At 43.1% G+C, this 19,950-nt stretch overlaps 1 protein-coding gene across 1 annotated transcript in view; it reads left to right on the top strand.

The window, feature by feature from the left end:
- Positions 1–16,678, top strand: part of LOC106565586 (potassium voltage-gated channel subfamily B member 1) — a 90,338-nt gene extending 73,660 nt beyond the window's left edge. Inside the window, exon 2 of the mRNA XM_014132870.2 lies at positions 10,320–16,678. Coding sequence (XP_013988345.1) covers positions 10,320–12,206 — 1,887 coding nt within the window. The 3' untranslated portion in view covers positions 12,207–16,678. The remainder of the gene's footprint in view (positions 1–10,319) is intronic.
- The last annotated feature ends 3,272 nt before the right edge of the window (positions 16,679–19,950 follow it).

The following is a 19,950-nucleotide window of genomic DNA, read 5'->3' as shown; positions in this document are numbered from 1 at the left end:
TGACAGTGATGAGGGAGTAGGTGAGGAGGGGAGACGATTTTTTGGGAGTTTAAGGGTAGACTTGCAAACACCTGGGTCACTCCCAACATGGAACTTTCTGACCAGTCTGTTCCCCATTGGTGTAGGTGTTTTTGTCTACACTGTTGTCTACCCCATGCTATTCTCACGTCGGCCTGAGGAAGACCCAGTGTTTACTGGCAGTGACTGGGTAATTCCATCCATCCTTTCCATTACATTGTCATTAATAGAGACAAAAACAAGTGACACTGAATCCTGCAGCCATGGCCTGTACGACCTAGTAATAAGCGGGGAGTGAAGGAGGTCAAGCATACAGTACATAGATCATAGCACCGCTACACATAACAGGATCAGAAATACCCTATGTGTGCAAATTTCACCCAGACTAAATAGTGTGAGATGATGTGTGTGTTTGTGTGAGAGAGAGAGAGAGAGAGAGAGAGAGAGAGAGAGAGAGAGAGAGAGAGAGAGAGAGAGAGAATGTTCCCTCTACAGACAAGATCAGGCGGTGAACTGGGCGAGCAGAGCCATGATTAAGTGCAGTGGAACTTCATCCATACTCTGTGGCCCAGGAGAGAGGGATAGAAAACTTCCCATCCTATAGCAGGCTTTATAGAGCAATACAATCCTATTACATTTATCCTTCTCTGTCCTCTCTGCTCCAGGTGGCAGACATGTTTCTTGTATCCTCTTTTCCATCCCTCCCCCTCTCTCACATCTCCCCCTGGCCCTGGGCTGGCCTCAGCTCCCATCAGACTGGTGGTAAAACTAGATGTGACGCCCAGGGTGGTGCAGACAGTGCATGATAGCACAGCAGAGCTCCCTAACAGTACCTACACTACCTGCTCTAGTGGGGAGTGGAGGGGAGCTGCCCTCAGCAAGTTCTCTCTCCCTCTTCCTCCCTCTTTTCATCCTTCAACCCCCATGAAGCTTGATGAAGCTGATTGAACTGCTACCTCTTTACGTACCCCACTAACCACCCACTCACACATACCTTGTTCAGGACAGGAGGATCGCTCTGCTCGCACTTCAGGACATATTAAATATTCACAATGCCTCCAAGGAGACGGGGGAGGGGCCGCTAGCGCTTTGGTCTAATTATTGAAACATGAGTACAGTATTTGTGGGCAGGGTGGGGAGGATTGCATGTGTGTGTCTGTGTGCTACTGAATTTATAGACATGTACTGTGTGTGTGGTATGCACACAAGTGTACAGGAGTGAATGTGTCTACATCTCACTTGAATTAATGTTTGTCCTGTCTTGTATGTGAATATCTGCCAGATGAAGCAGTAGTGAACGGCAGTGGAACCGCGGGCTCCTTTACCTCATCATTTACTCCTAATGACGGGCAGTGACGTCATGGGGACATCTCGTCCCGTTTCCTGTTTGCGTAAGACTCAGACACCAGAGACACATCCAGCCCTGCTGGTCCTTCACCCCTGCCCTGCCGCCTTACAGACACATCAAACCCTGCTGGTCCTTCACCACTTCCCTGCCTGGCCACCTTACAGACACATCCAACCCTGCTGGTCCTTCACCACTGCCCTGCCTGGCCACCTTACAGACACATCCAACCCTGCTGGTCCTTCACCACTGCCCTGCCTGGCCACCTTACAGACACATCCAACCCTGCTGGTCCTTCACCACTGCCCTGCCTGGCCTCCTTGCAGACACCTCGAACCCTGCTGTTCCTTCACCCCTGCCCTGCCTGGCCTCCTTGGACACATCCAACCCTGCTGTTCCTTCACCACTGCACTGCCTGGCCTCCTTACAGACACATCCTACCCTGCTCTTCCTTCACCACTGCACTGCCTGGCCTCCTTACAGACACATCCAACCCTGCTGTTCCTTCACCACTTCCCTGCCTGGCCACCTTACAGACACATCCAACCCTGCTGTTCCTTCACCACTTCCCTGCCTGGCCACCTTACAGACACATCCAACCCTGCTGTTCCTTCACCACTTCCCTGCCTGGCCACCTTACAGACACCTCCAACCCTGCTGTTCCTTCACCACTGCACTGCCTGGCCCCCTTGGACACATCCAACCCTGCTATTCCTTCTCCACTTCCCTGCCTGTCCCCCTTGGACACATCCAACCCTGCTGTTCCTTCACCACTTCCCTGCTTGGCCTCCTTACAGACACCTCCAACCCTGCTGTTCCTTCACCACTGCACTGCCTGGCCCCCTTGGGCACATCCAACCCTGCTGTTCCTTCACCACTTCCCTGCTTGGCCTCCTTACAGACACCTCCAACCCTGCTGTTCCTTCACCACTGCACTGCCTGGCCCCCTTGGGCACATCCAACCCTGCTGTTCCTTCACCGCTGCCCTGCCTGGCCACCTTACAGACACACACACTATGATTCAGTCCCCTCAAGAATACCTCCTACTCCCACTTACCACAAATCAACCCTACTCCTCTCACATCACTCCTCCGGACTCTGCCCGGCTCCCACACCCACACGAATCACCATACTCTGGGACCCTGATGCCATCTCCACACACACACACCTCACACTTCCTCCTCCAGGAAACTCACACATTTCTGCCACACTGCCTGATTCCCTGCTTCAGTCAGTCACTCTAGTCTAACCCATCCACCTCTGTATAGTGTTGTCTTTGCTATGAGTGGCCTGGGTATACTTCTCTCTGAGTGAATCCATGTCACTGTGATCTCTTCTCTGCCTGGCCTCCTGGGACTTGCACTGCGCCCAGACTGGAGTGGGAAGGTGTATTTTGGGAGAGAGATTGGGGGGGGGGCTGTCATGCTTCGGCTGCTCTTCTATAGTTAGCACACACACACACCTGGAGTCAGTTTCAAGGTTGTCGTTTGTATTTAGTACGAGTCATTAGGCATGCTGCAGCCCTGTCTGCTCGTCAGGCCACATTAGCCATGATCTGATCAGTGTGAGTTCCCCTCAAAGGCCCGTTTTAGAACCAGGGCTCAGGAGCCAAGAGCTCCGTGTTCTCTGGTACGCAACTTTACTCACCCACTCTAGCCAGAGAGATGTGCATCCAGTTCCCATTCACACCACACTGTGCTGCTTGGATTGTAGTTGATATACACTGAACTAAAATATAAATGCAAAATGTAACGTGTTGGTCCCTTGTTTCATGAGCTGAAATAAAAGATGCCAGAAAGTTTCCATAAGCACAAAATTATTTATCAAAATGTTTGTTTACATCCATGTTAGCGACCCATTCTCCTTTGCTAAGATAATACATCTACCTGACAAGTGTGGCATATCAAGAAGCTGATTAAACAGCATGTCCCCAGCACAGGTGGACCTTGTGCTGGGGACAATAAAAGGCCACTCTAAAATGTTCAGTTATTTCACACAACACAATGCCACATACGTCTCAAGTTTTGAGGGAGTGTGCAATTGGCATGCGGACTGCAGCAATGTCCACCAGAGCTGTTGAGAGAGAATTTAATGTTAATTTCTCTTCCATAAGCCGCATCCAACGTCATTTTAGAGAATTTGGCAGTATGTCCAACCGGCCTCACAACCGCAGACCACGTGTAACCACGCCAGCCCAGGACCTCCACATCCGGCTTGTTCACCTGAAGGATCGTCTGAGACCAGCCACCCAGATAGCTGATGAAACTGTGGGTTTGCACAACTGAAGAATTTCTGAACAAACTGTCAGAAACCGTCTCAGGGAAGCTCATCTGCTCGTCATCCTCACTAGGGTCTTGACTTGACTGCAGTTCGGGGTCGTAACCGACTTGAGTGGGGAAATACTCACCTTCTATGGCCACTAGCACACTGGAGAAGTATGCTCTTCATGGATGAATCCCGGTTTCAACTGTACCGGGCAGATGGCAGACCGCCTGTATGGAGTTGTGTGAGAAAACAATATGCTGATGTCAACGTTGTGAACAAAGTGCCCCATGGTGGCGGTGGGGTTATGGTATGGGCAGACATAAGCTTCGAACAACAAACATAATTGCATACTATCAATGGCAATTTTAAGATGCCGTGATGCCGTGACGAATTCCTGAGGCCCATTGTCGTGCCATTTATCCATCGCCATCCCCCCATGTTTCAGCATGATAATGTGTGGCCCCATGTTGCAAGGATCTGTACACAATTCCTGGAAGCTGAAAATGTTCCAGTTCTTCCATGGCCTGCATACTCACCAGACACTGTCACCAGTGGTGGAAAAAGTATCCAATAGTCATACTTTAGTAAAAGTAAATGACTCAAGTAAAAGTCACCCAGTAAAATCTAAAAGTCTAAAAGTATTTGGTTTTAAATATACTTAAGTATCAAAAGTACATGTAATTGCTAAAATATACTTAAGTAATCAAAAGTAAAGGTAAAAGTATAAATCATTTCAAATTCCAAATATTAAGCAAACCACACGGCACCATTTTATTTTCTTATTTACGGATATCCAGGGGCACGCTCTAACACTCAGACATCATTTACAAACAAAACATGTGTTTAGTGAGTCTGCCAGATCAGCCGCTGTAGGGATGACCAGGGATGTTCTCTTGATAAGTGTGTGAATTTTCCTGTCCTGCTAAGCATTCAAAATGCAAAGAGTACTTTGGGGTGTCAGGGATGTATGGAGTAAAAAGTACATACTTTTTTAAAGAATGTAGTGAAGTAAAAGTAAAAGTTGTCAAAAATATCAATAGTGTGCCTTCGGAAAGTATTCGGACCTCTTGACTTTTTTCACACATTACAGCCTTATTCTAAAATTGATTGAATTGTTTTTTTTCTCATCAATCTACACACAATACCCCATAATGACAAAGCAAAAACAGGTATTTTGAAATGTTTGCTAATTTATTTTAAACAAAAACTGAAATATCACATTTACATAAGTATTCAGACCATTTACTCAGTACTTTGTTGAAGCAGCTTTGGCAACAATTACAACATCAAGTTTTCTTGGGTATGATTCTACAGGCTTCGCACACCTGTATTTGGGGAGTTTCTCCCATTCTTCTCTGCAGATCCTTTAAGCTCTGTCAGGTTGGATGGGGAGCGTCGCTGCACAGTTATTTTTAAGTCAAGGTGTCTTAATACTTTCCGAAGGCACTGTAGTGAGTGTACAGATACCCCCAAAAAATGACTTAAGTAGTACTTTCAAGTATTTTTACTTAAGTACTTTACATCAGTGCATGTCACCCATTGAGCATGTTTGGGATGCTCTGGATCGACGTGTACGATCAAAGTGTTCCAGTTCCCGCCAATATCCAGAAACTTCGCACAGCCATTGAAGAGGACAACATTCCACAGGCTACAATCAACAGCCTGGTCAACTCTATGCGAAGTAGATGTATGGGGTCAATCTCACACCATATGTATTGAATGCAAAATAAAATAAATCGTGAACATGAATTACCTGTTGCACAACGTTCAGCGCAGGTGTTGGTAATTGGTTCGCCATACACCTGCGCCAAACGTTGCGCAACAGGTAATTCATATGTTTACCTAAGTAGTTAGATGGTTTGTCATTAATTGTATTAGATAGACATGCTTCTAATATCCATACATTATTGACACGTGACTGACAATTTTGAAGTACGTTTGCTAAAACCCTAAAACAAGATGACGTCAGAACGTCTACTTAAGTAGGCAATAGAAAAAAAGCCTGTCTATCATGTTCATTGATGGGTTAAGACGAACCGTCACTCCAAAACTAGCGGACCAATAGAGGCTCATTGTCTACGCCTCCCTCTAAACCCCACCCTTCATGGAAAAATAATGCCAAAACTCGCAATCGAAAAGACTGGCAGTGAAAGCAAAGAAAAAGACATTGAAAGCAAAGATACGAGTACTGTAACCAAAAGGTAGTACATGCAGGCAAGAGCATAGGCAAAATCTATTCAATAGGATTGGTTGCTGGGAAAGTTTGACAGAAAACGTTTTTTGCATTCGTTTTCAAATATTTTCTTTAATCATTTGTCATAGAGTTTTGCTCTCGCTTTAAAATGATTTGCTTACAAGTTTTTGGGTTTTGCTTTTGATGTATTATTTTTGTTTACACTTCTCTACATTTTGCTTTCAATTGTTTGGTTTTTGATTTCGACATCCGTTATTTCACCCATACTCGAAAATATGTTTACATTCTGAACTTTATTTTTCATGTTCTCGATTTATTTTATTTTGAATTCAATACATATGGCGTGAAATTGACCCCATAGAGTTGTGTTGTGCTGCATGAGGCAAATGGTGGTCATACCAGATACTGAATGGTTTTCTGATCCATGCCCCTACCTTTTTTTAAGGTATCTGTGACCAACAGATACATATCAGTATTCCCAGTCATGTGAAATCCATAGATTAGGGCCTAATACATTTATTTCAATTGACTGATTTCCTTATATGAACTGTAACTCAGTAAAATCTTTCCAATTGTTGCAAGTTGCATTTATATTTTTGTACAGTGTAATTGACCTGGATTCTCAGTGCGTGGAGCTGGCTCTATGGTTTTACATGGTCCATGTTCTAACATTTAAGCTCTCCCCATCCCGGCGTTGTAACCCAACTGTAACGGTCGTCGTACGTCATGGACCAAGGCGCAGCGGGTTGGGTGCTCATCTTAACTTTATTAGAACACGTATCAAACAAAACGATCAGTGTTGCAGGCTAACACACAGCAGTACAACAACAACTTCCCACAAAGGGACTGGTGAAAACAGGGCTACTTAAGTATGACTCTCAATCAGTAACAACGATGTACAGCTGTTGCTGATTGAGAGCCATACCAGGACAACACAAAGAAATACACAACATAGAAAACCATAGAAATACAAAACAAGAACATTACCCAAAAACCCCGGAACACATAAATCAAACACCCCTCTTACATAAATACATAGCCCATAAACCCCGAACCACATAAAACAAATACCCCTGCCACGTCCTGACCAAACTACAATAACCAATAACCCCTTATACTGGTCAGGACGTGACACCAACACTGAGTGTGAGAGTGTGAGAGATAAACATCTACATGTAGACTAGACACAGAGAGCAGGTTAGATGAATCTTTCAGTAGGGCAAGCGGATATCTCTGCTTTATTTAATGCTATAACATAATACCTTTAAAGGTGTGTAAATGTTCACGTGATATAGTGTGTTATGTCTTGAAGTGTGTGGAATGTTGTGGAACGTCATTTGTGCTTGGTCCACAGGCAGAGTTACAGTATTGCATGTCTGGATGTCAGGCGTAATGTGCACTTAGTCATGCATGAGGTACAGTATACCTAACGACCACATCAGCCAATGTGTGTCAGTTTAAGTGTGTCAGTGAAATACTCAAGAACCACAAACACTACACAGTATCCTTATAAACACATTGGAAATATAAGGAGACATACAATGACAATATTCAATGGTCAGATATGCTTCGTCCTTGCCAATAGGTAAAGTGCAGTTTACACTTGAAATGGTGTGAACTTGAGTCATTAACGGTGATTGGTTGAGAGAATTGTTAATGGGAGCAAATCCTCTTTGGATCTAATGTGTTTGTAGATTTTTATACATCACTTTTTATTTTTAATTTTTTTTATTTCACCTTTATTTAACCAGGTAGGCTAGTTGAGAACAAGTTCTCATTTGCAACTGCGACCTGGCCAAGATAAAGCGTAGCAATTCGACACATACAACAACACAGAGTTACACATGGAATAAACAAAACATACAGTCAATAATACAGTAGAACAAAAGAAAACAAAAAGTCTATATACAGTGAGTGCAAATGAGGTAAGTTAAGGCAATAAATAGGCCATGGTGGCGAAGTAATTACAATATAGCAATTAAACACTGGAATGGTAGATGTGCAGAAGATGAATGTGCAAGTAGAGATACTGGGGTGCAACGGAGCAAGATAAATAAATAAATACATTATGGGGATGAGGTAGGTAGATAGATGGTCTGTTTACAGATGGGCTATGTACAGGTGCAGTGATCTGTGAGCTGCTCTGACAGCTGGTGCTTAAAGCTAGTGAGGGAGATATGAGATATGAGTCTCCAGCATCAGAGGTTTTTGGAGTTCGTTCCAGTCATTGGCAGCAGAGAACTGGAAGGAAAGGCGGCCAAAGGAGGAATTGGCTTTGGGGGTGACCAGTGAGATATACCTGCTGGAGCGCATGCTACGAGTGGGTGCTGCTATGGTGACCAGTGAGCTGAGATAAAGCGGGGCTTTACCTAGCAGAGACTTGTAGATAACCTGTAGCCAGTGGGTTTGGCGACGAGTATGAAGCGAGGGCCAACCAACGAGAGCGTACAGGTCGCAATGGTGGGTAGTGTATGGGGCTTTGGTGACAAAACGGATGGCACTGTGATAGACTGCATCCAGTTTGTTGAGTAGAGTGTTGGAGGCTATTTTATAGATGACTTTGGTCCCTCAGGATCCTGACAAGACGAAGGACATGTTAGGTGTGGCTCTGATTGAGTTTGAACTGTCTGGCCTTTAATTCACTCTCTTTTAGCTGGGGCATTGAGCTGATGCTGGAACACTAAAGCCCAGACTGCCTCTACCTCTTTGTCTCTTTCTTTCTCTCTTTCTCTCTCGCTCAGCCTCTCCCTAAAGGCCAGGGTGGGTTTGCAGGCACCTCACCTGCCAGGATTAATTAAAGCTACTGAATGCTGAGCGGTGCCAGGGAGTAATCCTGCATTCCACTGACCTGGGACAGGGATAGGAACACAACCTCCACTGTGACCTTGTGTCAGAATGACACACACTGGCCCTAGCTGGGAGAGGACTAATAGGTGTGCCTCACCCAGCGTACATGGCCCTGATCTGAATGCGCTCTGTTAATCCACAAGACCTCGTCCAGATCCTGATGTACTCAGCATGTAGTACTCATCATCCTGTCCCCTGTGACTTCCACACAGGTTGAAATGCTCTTATCATGCAGGGGAGTCACAGGCTGGGCTGTGAATCTAGGTCTCTAGTAGTCTGCTAGTAGTACACTCACTTTGCAAGGTGCTTTGTAGAAGAACTAGGACAATACGTCTGAGGGAGTCAGTCTGAAGGAGAGAGGCAGATGGGAGGGGCTGAGTGGATAGGCAGAAAGAAGGAGAGGAACAAAGTCACACATTTGACAGGGATATGACACCACAATTTACAGCTGCACAGCAAATTTGATATAAAAAACATAACACCCACAGTGTTAAATGTAATAATTTCTTAGTGTGTACTGTATATGTGACCATCAGAAATAGTGTTAAACTAACACTTTTCAAAGTGTTGATGAACTAACACCCCAAGAATGTTTGGTCCCTAAAACCATGGGCAACTTCTGACTTAAATTAACACTTTATTAGAGCTGATGCTGTTACACTTTCTCAGTGTCAGGGAATTAACATTTGTGGTGTTACAGTAACTTGTTGTAGGGTGTTGTTTTAACATTGTAGGGCAGGGATGGGAAACCTTGATGGGGTGGAGGCCACAACAAAAAGAAAATATGGTTTGCGTACCCACATTCAAAGCCTCCACATTGCAAGCAAAACATCATAGTGGCCCCACTCTTGACAGAGAGAAAAGAAATTTGCATGACTCAATAGGCACGCTGCAGTCCTGTTTAGAGTTAATTTTGTGCAATTCTACACATTTTGCAATGGTGTGTAGAGCAAATGTTACAATTTTAAAGCAAGTTTGCTGCATTCTATACATCTTGACATGGGCCAGAGAGTAGATTTTGCAATTTTATAACACATTTCATGCAATTCTACTCATTTTGCCATGGGGTGTAGAGCAAATGTTACAGATTTAAAGCAAGTTTCATGATTTCTACACATTTTGCCATGGGGCAGAGAGCAAATGTTACAGTTTTAAAGCACATTTCATGATTTCTACACATTTTGCCATGGGGCGGAGAGTAGATTTTGCCATTTTTAATATGAGTGAGACTGACTGAGCATGAGGATGACGTGCTCAAGGGAGGGCATTCATGCATGAACAAATGGAGTGCTCGAGGGAGGAGGGGGGGTCAGACTTGAATGATCAACCAGGCAATCTAAATCATATTTATCTTTGACCTTTTTTTCTCTTAAAAAGCTGGTAGTCCTGATATGACAGTAGCCTTTTCATAATGTTCAGGGGGAATCAGTCAGAGAGCTTAATGGTTCGTGAATTAATCATATTCTTCAGGTGTCAGCCTCACAAAATGACTGTTATTATTTGCTGCATGTTTAAAGCATCTTTGAAAGTAATTTTGTCCCACAGTTGGATTCAGACAAAAAAAGCATTGAAATGCTTTGGCATGAATGTTCTACATGTCAATGCACTGACGTTTGACTGATACACGTTGTCTTGGTTGTGTCTCAACAGGTCCTGGCCATCATCTCCATCCTCTTTATCGTGCTGTCAACCATTGCCTTGTCTCTGAACACCCTCCCGGAGCTGCAGGACATAGACGAGTTTGGCCAGGTGACAGACAACCCTCAGCTAGCTCACGTGGAAGCGGTGTGCATCGCCTGGTTCACCATGGAGTACCTGCTCCGCTTCATCTCCTCGCCCAGCAAGTGGAAGTTCTTCAAGGGTCCACTAAACATAATAGACCTGCTAGCCATCCTACCCTACTACGTCACCATCTTCCTGACTGAATCCAATAAGAGCGTTCTACAGTTCCAGAACGTCCGGAGGGTGGTGCAGATCTTCAGGATCATGCGTATCCTCCGTATTCTGAAGCTGGCCAGGCATTCTACAGGGCTTCAGTCTCTGGGCTTCACCCTGAGGAGGAGCTACAATGAGCTGGGCCTGCTCATCCTATTCCTGGCCATGGGCATTATGATCTTCTCCAGCCTTGTCTTCTTCGCCGAGAAGGACGAGGAGGACACCAAGTTCAAAAGCATCCCGGCCTCCTTCTGGTGGGCTACCATTACTATGACTACGGTGGGGTATGGGGACATCTACCCAAAGACTTTACTGGGTAAGATTATTGGGGGTCTATGCTGCATAGCTGGAGTGTTGGTGATAGCCTTGCCCATCCCCATCATCGTCAACAACTTCTCAGAGTTCTACAAGGAGCAGAAGAGGCAGGAGAAGGCCATCAAACGGCGGGAGGCCCTGGAGAGGGCCAAGAGGAACGGCAGCATCATCTCCATGAACATGAAGGAGGCGTTTGCACGCAGTGTCGAGCTCATAGATGTAGTGGTAGAAAATAATGGAGAGAACATGGGGAAGGTGCAGGACAACCACCTGTCTCCTAGCCACAGGAAAGAGACTCCCAAAAGGACCACCTCAGAGATGGACTCCGCTCAGTCATTAGAGCCCAGCTCACCAGACAAAGCCCATCCCGCCAGCCCTCAGCAACTCAACGCTCAGAAACTGGAGGAGATGTACAACAAGATGGCCAAGACCCAGTCTCAGCCTAACCTTAACAGTAAGGACAAGGGGCATTTGTCTAAAGCGCCCAAGAAGAGAGACGAGATAGAGATGGGTATCATCCCCACAGAGCCTGCCCCAACCACAGACATGAGGAGCATGTCCAGTATTGACAGCTTCATGAGTTGTGCTGCTGACTTCACCGAAAGTGCCCGCTTCTCCCACAGCCCCAGCACCATTGTTCCAGGGAGGGTTAGCACCAACCCCGTGCTCGAGACCACCCTGGAGCACGAGGCCATGGTGTCCCCCCACAGCGCCACCAAGGTCCCTGGAGGACGAGGCTCCAAGCACGGCCTGTTCTCTGACAGCCCCCGGGGCCTACGCTTCAGCAACCCGCTAAAGAACCGCTCCCTCAAGGTCAACTTCAAAGGCGGGGACGCAGACCCTTCCTCCTCCTCCTTAGCACAGGGGCCAGGGGGCGGGGCCCTCTCAGATAGCTCTGCCCTCTCTGCCCACTCTCTCATGAGTCCTGAGGTGTCTGTCTACACCACTGCCAGCAGCAAGACTCCACCCCCTGAGACCCTGATCCCGACAGTCTTCACATACCATGACGCATCCATCAGTAAGTTCATTGATGCTGACACGGACGAGGAGGAACACCTTCATGATAGCTCAGGTACAAACACCTCCCAGAGGCTTCTGGGAAAAGCCAGCCCCAAGCTCAGCTCCTACAGCAGCCACCACCGCGTGGCCAACCACCTGGAGGGCTCCCAGAGAATGCTGGGTAACAGTGTGTTCCCCTTGGAGACCCGGTCAGGTGGGGGACAGGGGAATCATGTGCTCTCCCGGGGAGAGAGGAGTCGTTCAAACACCCATAATGAGAGCAAGTGAGGTAGGGGGAGGGAATAGATAGTACAGAGAGGACCCAAACAGGAGGACATTGTGCAAATACCAGAGAGAAATAAAATAAAACATGAGCTCTAACCCATACCAGGAACTGCATTCCTACTTACATGAATAAAAGGAACTAAAACACCTGCAGCGACTGGTTTTTTTGTTGTTGTAACAAATGCCCAATAAGTAGAACGTATGGGACACAGGAAGGAGCTCACTTGTCCTTCCATTTCCTGCTACTTGAGGGCAAAGACTGTCAGCAAAATGACCCAGGGCACTGGGAGATGCTACAGTACTGCTGGATTGAGAAAGAGAGAGAATGTAAAAGGGTGCATTGCTGTATCCAAAGGGGATATGCATAACTCTGCAGATCTGGTCACACATTGTAGATTTAGGCATTACTGAATCAGCATTGTGCTAAAATTAATTTTGTTGATTTCCTTGTGTTTTCTTCCTCAAAACTGGCCTTAGTTATATGTGACTATGTGTATGCATAGCGTGTACGTGTGTTTGTATGTCTGTAGGTGTATGTGTATGCATGATGATAGGCAGATAAACATACACACACAGTTATGCAGTATTTTATGTATATTTTTTTCCTTTTTTTATAATATAAATAGTATATTTTCTTTGGTCTGTTATTTTGTGACGCTATCTGAGAGGTGAACTTTCATCCTTGTTTATCAACAGTTTGTTTCAGCCATTAGAGAGGAAATGGCCACTTTGATATCCTGTCTGTTTCCTCATTCCCATCAGCCTCTGCCTCCCACCTCCCGCCTCCCGGGTAGAACTAACCGCATTAAGCGAATATTTTCAATTCTGTACAGGGTATTCTTTGTTGTTTTGTTTGTTTACTCATTTTTTTGTTTTTGATTGTGTGTGTTTTATCCAGACAGGTTAGGGTTAGGGTTAACCCAATCTCCTTTATATTTTAATACTCTCTCAGATGTGTGGTTGTGGTTGATTGTCATACTTCATATCCAATCACCATTGATACTGGGGAGGGGATAATAGCATCCATTTAACCTGGATTGAAAGTACTGAAAACACTCAGATTTTCCATTTTAAAGTTCCACATTTGTACAATGGATAATACTGTAAGAGCATATAACTCAACAAGAACATGAAAAAAGAACACACTCATTGTGCAAAAAGTAATATTTTTAAAATATTTTTTTAGAATGGTATATTAGAAGAATGAATTATGCTAAACTCATAGTTTTGCATTTCAATACATTGTTTTATTTTAGAGAGAATATTACAAGATAATGAATTTGTATTTTTTGCTAGTAGTTAGGGTAAATGTTTGTCCTTCTATCCTTTGTACAATGTGTATAACTTTGTATAACAGCATCTTTAATCATATCATGGACCCACACAATGTTATTCATTAATTATAACAACAATTGTTTCATAACAGGAGAATGTCCGAAATATTTCATGAAGCCAAGACAAACTCAAACACAGCAGAGATGAAGGGAGAAGGGAGGAGTGGAATGACGGAAGGGGAGATGGTAAGATGGCACACAGGAAGAAAGGACAGGAAGAAAGATTAGGGAACAGCACTTTATTTTACAGAGGGAATCATAATCTCATTGGATGACTTCCACACAATGGATGGTAGAGCTGGGGACCAGCTGCCAGAATTCACAACAACCATCATATGGCTACATACACAGACACTGACAAACACAGAGCCACTCACATGCTCATACACATGCACTCAACACATGCTCACAGGCACGTTTTATGTGGGTTCAATCTAAACTTAACCTATCCCAGTACATCTCATAGGTAGTATCTGATACAGACCACATTTCCATCTCAATATATCCACTACCCTCATACACTTTACAATGTTAAAGATACGATTTTAATTTAGCCTTTAAACACCCGGCTAAACACTCAATATAGAGTGAGAAAAAAGTGTATTGTTGACTTCCATTGTCCTGTTTTTCTATTGTCAGACTTCATGCAAAGAGATAGGTATTTCTGTGCCTCTGCCAGTAACAAACTTGCTTCCCTCCCCCATCTCCACTCTGGATAGTCTGTCACTGTAGCCTCAGTTTAATAGAGCTCACATGACAATTCAATAAAGTGTAAAGCAAATAAACACAGAGAACTGGTTCGCAATGCTGTCAGGGTGTGGCTGGTGTGACCAACCATGTAGTTAGTTACAGTCAGATGATGAGTGAACAGTGGGGCAGAGAGCTGTCTGTCTACTGTCTGTCTACTGTAGCTATTCCTGTGGACCTCAGGCCCTAGTCCAGCCCCACTCTATATCCATAGCCAGTCCACTATTAGATGATTTTATCCCTAACAATGGAGTATTGGGCCATTTAGTCTGTATTGGAATTAATTGAATGAGCATTACAGAGCATTGTAGGACACTTGACCTCTGAACCCACACCCGGTAGAGAGACCATTACCCCCTGACTTACCAGAGAATCATTACTTCCTTTAAGACACATATTACATATAGATCCCTTTATCATCTATGTTCTCCTTTTCAAAGGGAAGATGGCTATTAAATCAATAGGACTACTGTACTGAGTCAAGGAATAATGCCTGTCTGTTTGGTGACTCAAACACTGAGGGATATTCTGAGTGTGTTCCATTCTCCTGTTTAACACAAAACACAAGAGTGTTTGTGATCATTTTTGTGTATTTCCTACTGAAAGGGTTGCACTCTTGAGCATGTTTGTGTATAATGACAATGTGCAAATGATGGTTGGTTTGAGGCAGGTTTTTGGATTTGAATCCATTTCTCTGGTTCTATAAATACCAGTCCTGGCAGGGCAGTGGAAAGATCAGGCCACCAACAAAGTGGCTTAGGTACACCTGTGCCTTTGGCAGTTCAAGTCATAGAGTTCTTTGAAAGTAAACGTTTTAAAGAGTAAAGTGTCAGGGAAAGGTGGGTGTTGGAATTGGCATTTACAAGAAAACAACAGGCCGGGTAAAGTTGTGAGAGGGTTCCGTTGTGGGAACTGCAGATCCATGGATAAGTTGCATTTTAGAGACAAGAGGGTAGGCCTACATTGTTCTCTTATTGCAAGGTGTATTATTATTCTCATAAAATTATATTATTATATACCTGCTTCATCTGTCTCAGAATACTTTGTCAACTGTCCTGTTCTCTATAGCTGAAAGTCCTCAAATTACTCGGTGGAATCTAACCTTGAAGTCGGGTTCAGTTCTCAAGCCCCCACAATTCACGTTCAAAACATTCTGTAATTGCTTCAGTGAGTGGGCCCCTAAGTAACTACTGATTATGTGCATGACATCAAGGCCCAACACCCCCTGTGTTAAGTCCAATAGCAACTGAATTCAGAGAGATGATTCATTAAAAATGTATTTGGATTTTTTTCTGTCTTAGTAGTCTTCTAGGTCTAGGATATTGATGTATAACAATCAATACATTGTAACAAAGATGGAGATGGGGAAATGGGAGGATATATGCATTGATCACACGAAAGTCAGGGTCTCCTTCCACATAAAATGCTACAGCAGAGCTCATTCACACATGGTAAAGTCAAATTGAACAATCAATCAATCAAATGTATTTATAAAGCCCTTTATTTATTTATTTTTTATCACAAAGTGCTATACAGAAACCCAGCCTAAAACCCCAAACAGCAAGCAATACAGATGTAGAAGCACGGTGGCTAGGAAAAACTCCCTAGAAAGGTAGGAACCTAGGAAGAAACCAAGAGAGGAACCAGGCTCTGAGGGGTGGCCAGTCCTCTTCTGGCTGTGCGGGGTGGAGATTATAAGAGTACATGGCCATTTAAGGCCAGATTGTTCTTCAAGATGTTCAAACATTCATAGATGACCAGCACTGTCAAATAATACAGATTTCAAACCACGCATGACAGTGATCATGATTCCTGTTTCTCTTTTACACTCTGGTGTTGGATGAACTTCTATGATTTTAATGTGGCTTTTATTTGTTTTTGTTTCCCATTTTTTTGTTATAAATAAATGCACTCTATTGGACCCTGAGCTATCTCTTTGAAACGGGCCTCCTACTTGGCCAAACCAAACATACTGTCTCCAGACAGACTCATTAATAACATTCTTACTACATGGTTGTAAATATGATGTCCCAAAAAGCACAATTTATTATTTATTTGATTCATCATTTTATTTTATCATCACCAACTGCCAAACAAACAGATGCAGCCAACTGCTAATGCTCCACAAACTGAACAGAATTCTCCCCCTTTTTCAGAGAATTTATCCTCCCCTCCGCTCTCTCACACAGCCCTCTATGCTGTCCATTTTAAGTTTCATGCTTTGTTTGTACCAGTTTACTTTCTTGGCTCTTGTCTCTGTGGTGTTCTGTTGTTTGACGCATGTAGCGCTACCAAGTTGTGACACAGAATCTTTACATTTCTTGTACATAGCAAAAACAAAATGTCTATGATCTTTTTGAAACAATGTTCTCCCTTTACTGACTGAAAACTAAATACAAGTCCAGAATGAAATATCAGTCTCTGTCTGTTCTTGTTGGTATGTATATATAAATACATCAACCCATTTCAAACAGTGTCCAGTTCCACTAAAAATGTGAGGAACTGAATGATGTTTGCGTTAGATCTAGAATGTATACAGTATCTGCGATCTAATAGCGCCCTCCAGTGTCCGAGATCTACATCGTCAAAGCATACGCTCAACGAGTGAATTATTTCTGTCTCTCGGTTGGTCTCTCTCTCAGTCGGTCGGTCTAATCAATAATGCAAAGAGGGAATTCCAGACCTCATTATTTTTTCATCAACATTTTATGAAGCAAAGCCCTGCCAAGGAATCACTGCATTTCAGCCATGCCACTAACTACGTTTCCATATATAGTTTTTATGCGAGTAAAGTTATACCATATTTTTAAAAAAAATCACGACAGCGTAATGGAAACAGGAAGTTTTGGTACAATTTTACAAATGCCGACAGAAAATTTGTTCGTTCGACATGGTATGATATTCTTGTGTGGGTAAACTTAATTACAACTTTATGCGCAAATATTGATATAATAACCATCATATCTCAGTAAACTTGGAGTCACACGATGACATGGTGTGTGCTCCTCCCACTACGAATCGGGAAAACATGCAGTTTCTTAGGCTACAGATTAAATAAATGATGAGAACTTCACAGGGTGGCGAAAGTGCACGGTATGAACTTGATGCTCCTTTCCAATAAATGTCGAGGGTCTTATTCTGGTGACATGATGATCGATGCTTGACTGCCGTTTGACAAATACAAATATTGTCACTCTTATCCAAGGGTGAAAGTAGATTTCATTTGACCTCCTTTGTGTGCACGCGCGTGGTACAAAAAAAAAATCGATCTGAGCGGCCCTGTACGTTCTGCCGCCGTAGGCGAGACAAAACAATGCCACCCCCATTCTATCCCCTGTAAACTATAATAGTGTACAGCAGCCGTAAGCAATAGGTTTGGCCTTAGGCCATTTTTTTCTCAGCTAATAGTAGGCGGAACAGAACATAATAGCAGCCCAATTCATATGCCTATGCTCCAAATTAAACAGAATGTTAACACATCTGGTTAGTAGACTATACAATGTCAATAACATATCCTACTATGTTCAATCTGATTACAGTGATAAAATCCCCAATGTCTCTATTAAATACGTTTTTATATTTATTTGTGCGTTGGTTGGGAAAAATAGCTTGCTATAAAGAGAAAATGTCGCTCTGAAAAAGTCTCAGAAGAAAGCGGAATAATGAAAATAGAAGATTCAGGGAAGAATGGACAGAGAAATAGGCATTCTTACCATATGCCCAACCATAGTGTCTTGTTTGCAATGAAACGGTTGCTGTTTGAAAATCGTTAAATATTAGACATCCTTACAAATCTAAGCATGGCACTTTCAAAAGTTACCTTTCCACCCAGAGGCTCTAACGACGCAGACAAATTAAAACTTCAACTGCTGTCTACTGGTCTGTTGCTTAACCCAACAACAGAAGGGCTTCCCTAAAAGCTGCCTGGGTTTAAGCATCCTCTCTTTTCAGAAAGTGAAAATCTCAATTAATAGGGACAGAATAGCAAAGTATATTTTTTGTCTTCTCGAATATTGAAGGCCGCAGCTCAGCTTCAGAATGTCAGAGACGAATCAATATACCTCCATATTCATCAGTCACGTCTTTTGTGGGCATTTTAAAGCTTGTTTCCAGAATGAGGCATCACGGAATTAAGCATTGTAGAACGCTTTATATTACCTGGATCATTTTATATATGATATATATATAATTAATTTAAAGCTAACAATAGGTATTATTTTTGCCCTTTTCTTTAAGAAAGGTTATGGCATACCCTCACTCAATTTGAGCCCTGTTTTTAACCAAACACACCAAGCCCCTCTCAGACTTTACGGAGCATAGTGACAGTATTGGAGGATCTGTCTATACTGACAAATCAGGTAGGCCTACTTTTTATATTTTTAATAGGCTCAAACAAAGCCTCCTTGTTGTTAGTGAAGTCGAATTAAAATTAAGACAATTGTTTAAATGTATTACTTTCAGCACCATTTGCTGTCCATCGCTGTTTGATTATGCCGCATCCGCTCCAAAGCTGATGTCTGCCCTTTTGCCTTTTTAATTGACTTTCTCCTGCACTCTCTCCATATTAATAAGTTAAATGATTTAAAAAGTCTGTCTCATGACATTGTAATACATTTGGTCTTCAGTCTATGAAAATATTTACTAAATAAACTTAAGTGAAAAATAAATTTGAAAAAGTAACACAAGAAAATTACATAACAATAACGTGGCTATCTATATACAGACTGTTACTGGTACCCAGTCAATGTGTGGGGGGGTGCAGGTTAGTCGAGGTAATTTGTAAAGTGACTATGCATAGATAATTAACAGCAAGTAGCAGCAGTGTAAAAACAATGTAAATAGTCTGGGTGGCCATTTGATTAATTGTTCAGCAGTCTTATAACAGGCGGTGATGCAACTGATCAGGATGCTCTCGATTGTGCAGCTGTAGAAATTTTTGAGCTGTAGAACTCTGGAGCTCTGTCAGAGTGACCATCGGGTTCACCTCCCTGACCAAGACCCTTCTCCCCCGATTGCTCAGTTTGGCACTGTCAACTGTGGGACCTTATATAGACAGGTGTGTGCCTTTCCAAATCATGTCCAATCAATTGAATTTACCACAAGTGGACCAATCAAGTTGTAGAAACAGCTCAAGGATTATCAATGGAAACAGGATGCACCTGAGCTCAATTTCGAGTCTCATAGCAAAGGGTCTGAATACTTATGTAAATAAGGTATTTCAGTTTTTAATTTTTTATACATTTGCAAAAATGTATAAAAACTTGTTTTCACTTTGTCATTATGGAGTATTGTGTGTAGATTTATGAGGAATATTTTTATTTAATCCATTTTAGAATAAGGCTGTAACTTAACAAAATGTGGAAAAAGGGAAGGGGTGTGAATACTTTCTGAATTCACTGTGTACCATTTAGTCATTATATCGGCCATCTGGACATTATATTGGCCATTTGGGCATGTTTCACAGATTTTTGGGTTTGGAACCTGACTTCCTATGATCATATGTTCCAAAGTGACATTTTTCCCATTTGGAGTATTTAATGTGACAAGAGGACATTTTTCCCATTTGAAGTATTATATGCCTGATATGGACATAACATAGGCCTTATGGACAAAATCGCATAAAATAAGACAAAACCATATCTATATTGCTCTTTAGTAATGGATCA

The sequence above is a fragment of the Salmo salar genome, chromosome ssa12 (assembly GCF_905237065.1).
Source record: "Salmo salar chromosome ssa12, Ssal_v3.1, whole genome shotgun sequence".
Lineage (NCBI taxonomy): Eukaryota > Metazoa > Chordata > Actinopteri > Salmoniformes > Salmonidae > Salmo > Salmo salar.
The sequence above is the reverse complement of the archived record's forward strand: the minus strand, read 5'-3'. Positions and strand labels throughout refer to the sequence as shown.